This window comes from Silene latifolia, chromosome 6 (assembly GCF_048544455.1).
Source record: "Silene latifolia isolate original U9 population chromosome 6, ASM4854445v1, whole genome shotgun sequence".
In the NCBI taxonomy this organism is placed as follows: domain Eukaryota; kingdom Viridiplantae; phylum Streptophyta; class Magnoliopsida; order Caryophyllales; family Caryophyllaceae; genus Silene; species Silene latifolia.
Genome location: NC_133531.1, coordinates 116,658,821 through 116,661,719, shown reverse-complemented (window position 1 = coordinate 116,661,719; position 2,899 = coordinate 116,658,821). Strand labels below are relative to the sequence as shown.

At 32.2% G+C, this 2,899-nt stretch overlaps 1 protein-coding gene across 1 annotated transcript; it reads left to right on the top strand.

Moving 5' to 3' along the window:
* The first annotated feature begins 1,935 nt into the window (after positions 1 to 1,935).
* On the top strand, positions 1,936 to 2,506 carry LOC141587144 (uncharacterized). The gene has a single exon (XM_074408583.1). The coding sequence runs from the start codon at positions 2,053 to 2,055 to the stop codon at positions 2,437 to 2,439; it is 387 nt and encodes a 128-aa protein (XP_074264684.1). The 5' UTR covers positions 1,936 to 2,052; the 3' UTR covers positions 2,440 to 2,506.
* The last annotated feature ends 393 nt before the right edge of the window (positions 2,507 to 2,899 follow it).

Here is a 2,899-nt window from a genome sequence, read left to right as displayed (position 1 = left end):
AAATTAAGGCCCATTTATGTTAGGGTTAATTTCCCTAATCATTTGTGTAACTTGTATTTAAATGATGAGAATGAATGAAAAACACACAATCACATTTTACCAAAACACATACACTCTCAATTTAACACACTCTTTACTAATGTCGCACAAAAACTTGTGTAGGGTAATTTTACACAATTTACCGTAAAATAAGACATTTTATTAACCCTTTTTACCTAATAATAAATTTTTGTTTGAATTCGTTTCACGCTTGAAGAAAGCGCATCACATAAAACTAAGTTTGTAAAATCGGCTATCAACCTCAACGCAATTGCAAGTCCCTTAACATGGCATGCTCCACTTCTGACTTTTCATGCTATCTAGTGGATTGTATCCAGTCTATCCACAAACAGCTCTTTTTGTCTTGGAAATGTTCTTATCACTGTTATCACTAACGAACATAAAACCAGGGTGTTTGATAGGACGCAGAACTCTCATCATTTATGAAAAAATTAAAAAAAATTAGGTTGATTGTAATTTTAAATCATAGTTTAAACTAAAAAAATATTTCTCTCATTTCATTCATTTATTTATCTTTATTTTTAACACAAAGATCGAGAGTAGTTGTAGAGCGTGTAACCATTTATCTATTTAAGGTTGTAGTAAATGGATAACAAGTTTTAAAGTGCAATTGGATGATCAAATTATCTATAATGAATTCTACAATGTAAAAAGGTAAACAAATAAATGTGACACCTTAAAATCGTATCAGTAAACATTAAACAAATACTAGCACGGAGGGAGTTATTAATAAAAAATAAAGGAAATAAGAAAAATTTAAAATATATTTCTCCATTTTAATTAATTTACTAAAATAAACTATAGCTCTTAAGTCTTGTTCTTTTCGGCTGAAAAGAGTTAAACTAAATTGAACTAAATTTAATGAGTTGAACTGAACTGAACTGAATAAATTCTACTTCGGTTTTCAAAACCGTTTTAATCTTTATTCTCGATTTAAATTTTAAGTTTTTATAAAAGAAATATGGACTTTGATTTTAAACCTATAAATTTAGCTTGACTTTGTATTATGTTTCGCTCTCCCTTTTGTTTTTCATATTTCCCTTTTCTATTTTTTTTTTTTTGCATTTTGAGGGGTGCGTCCACTCATGGACGGTTCTAAAGAATGATTCATGTCAGCCGACCTCAAATCATTTTTGGGATTAAGGTTCTAATGTTGTTGTTGAACTGAACTGAATGAAGTTTAACCGGACTGCACTGAACTAAATTAAGGCTATGTTCTTTTCGGCTGAAAAAAAAATGAGTGAGTTGAACTGAATTGATTGAAGTTGAACTAAACTAACTTGAAATAAGTTGAAGATAAGTGTAAAAGAACAAAGTGTAAAAGTTAATATGTGAAAAGATGAGTTGAACTGAACTAAATAAAAATTAAACTGAACTAAATAAAAGCTAAACTGAACTGAAATTAGATGAAATTAAGTCCAAAAGAACATGATCTTCCCTTAAAGTCAACAATCCTTCCTTTTCTTTTATGCCACCGTACTACAATAGTGAGGGTTCTAATCCTACAATGGACAAATTTTTTTTTCTTTTGTTTTTTTGGTTAAACAAAATGTACCGTTGGTTGAAGTAGAAGGCATGGTATCCTATTTACCGCGGAGTATACGTGAGTTACTTGAAGTCTAGTAAAAATAATTTTGATAGCTTTATTTAGGCAAGACATTATAGTCAACTATTAGACATTATGTGATTCATATTGTTATTTTCACTTTTGTTAACCTTTGAAATATAGACACACGGCACACACGTTAAGTCGCTAACTCCCTTAGTTGTAAACAACACATTTGGCAATAAATAAAGTTAGCCGTTAGTAGGCCAATTCCAGGCAACCTTCTATGTCATTTTCATTCCCAGCCTCAAACCTACAAACAACCTTTCACAACTTCTATAAATACACTTCTTCCTTCATTGACTCTTTCATAATTCTACAAACTAACTAACTATCCTTTTTACCTAAATAAAAACTACCCAAGAATATAAATCATATTGCCCACTATGGAATGTTTGATGCCGGTTTCGAGCTTAATGAGGAGGTGCTCTGGGCGGTACACTAGCTCGAGACTAGGCTACCGCCCGTTAGCTGAAGACGGGGATGATTTGGTGACGGTGGTGGTCGGAAAAGAGAAGAAAGAGTTCTTGGTTGATCCTTTTGTGTTACAAGAGGGTCCATTTCGAGTTTTGATTGAAACGGTCATGAAGGGTAATGATAAAAACAGGCCAAAGGTCTTGAAAATGGAGGGTATTTCTAATAAAAGGGCGATTTTTGTGGATGTGGATGCCATTTTGTTTGAGCATATGCTTTGGTTGATGTATAATGATTGCTCCTCTTTGTTTAAGCTTAATGTTAAGGAGATTATAGAATTCTATGCTCAAGATTATTAGCTTGATATTCCATTGTCATATTTCATTATACCATGTGAATAAATATAATAAAGTAGTTATATACCAAGTGCATGATTGTAATTCTGTTGCTTGTACTTAATTCTACGCTTTTCTGTAATGTCCATGCTCGCTTTTCTTAGTAACTACTAGGTGTCGCCGTTGTTACTCAAAAGCAAAGTATACTACTTTTAGCTGCTTATAAGTTATAATTAAGTCTAAGGGAGTGGTAGGTCTCACACTCTCACATGCATTCTTAATTAAAGGAGTATTCATTCACTCTGTGTGAAAGGATGGCGTCCAAATTGTGTGTCATCCGGTGGTGCCCTTTCATTTTCCATAAGTCTAATTATCCCCGAGTTAGGCTTATATAGGAGTAGTTTATTTTTACAATACGCATTTTACTGAATGTAATATTTTTGTCCGTCTTAAGAAATAATCCAAGGATATTCCTACTATAATA

Excerpts from the sequence above, each read along its gene's own strand:
- LOC141587144 (XM_074408583.1), top strand. The coding sequence starts at position 2,053 with ATGGAATGTTTGATGCCGGTTTCGAGCTTAATGAGGAGGTGCTCTGGG.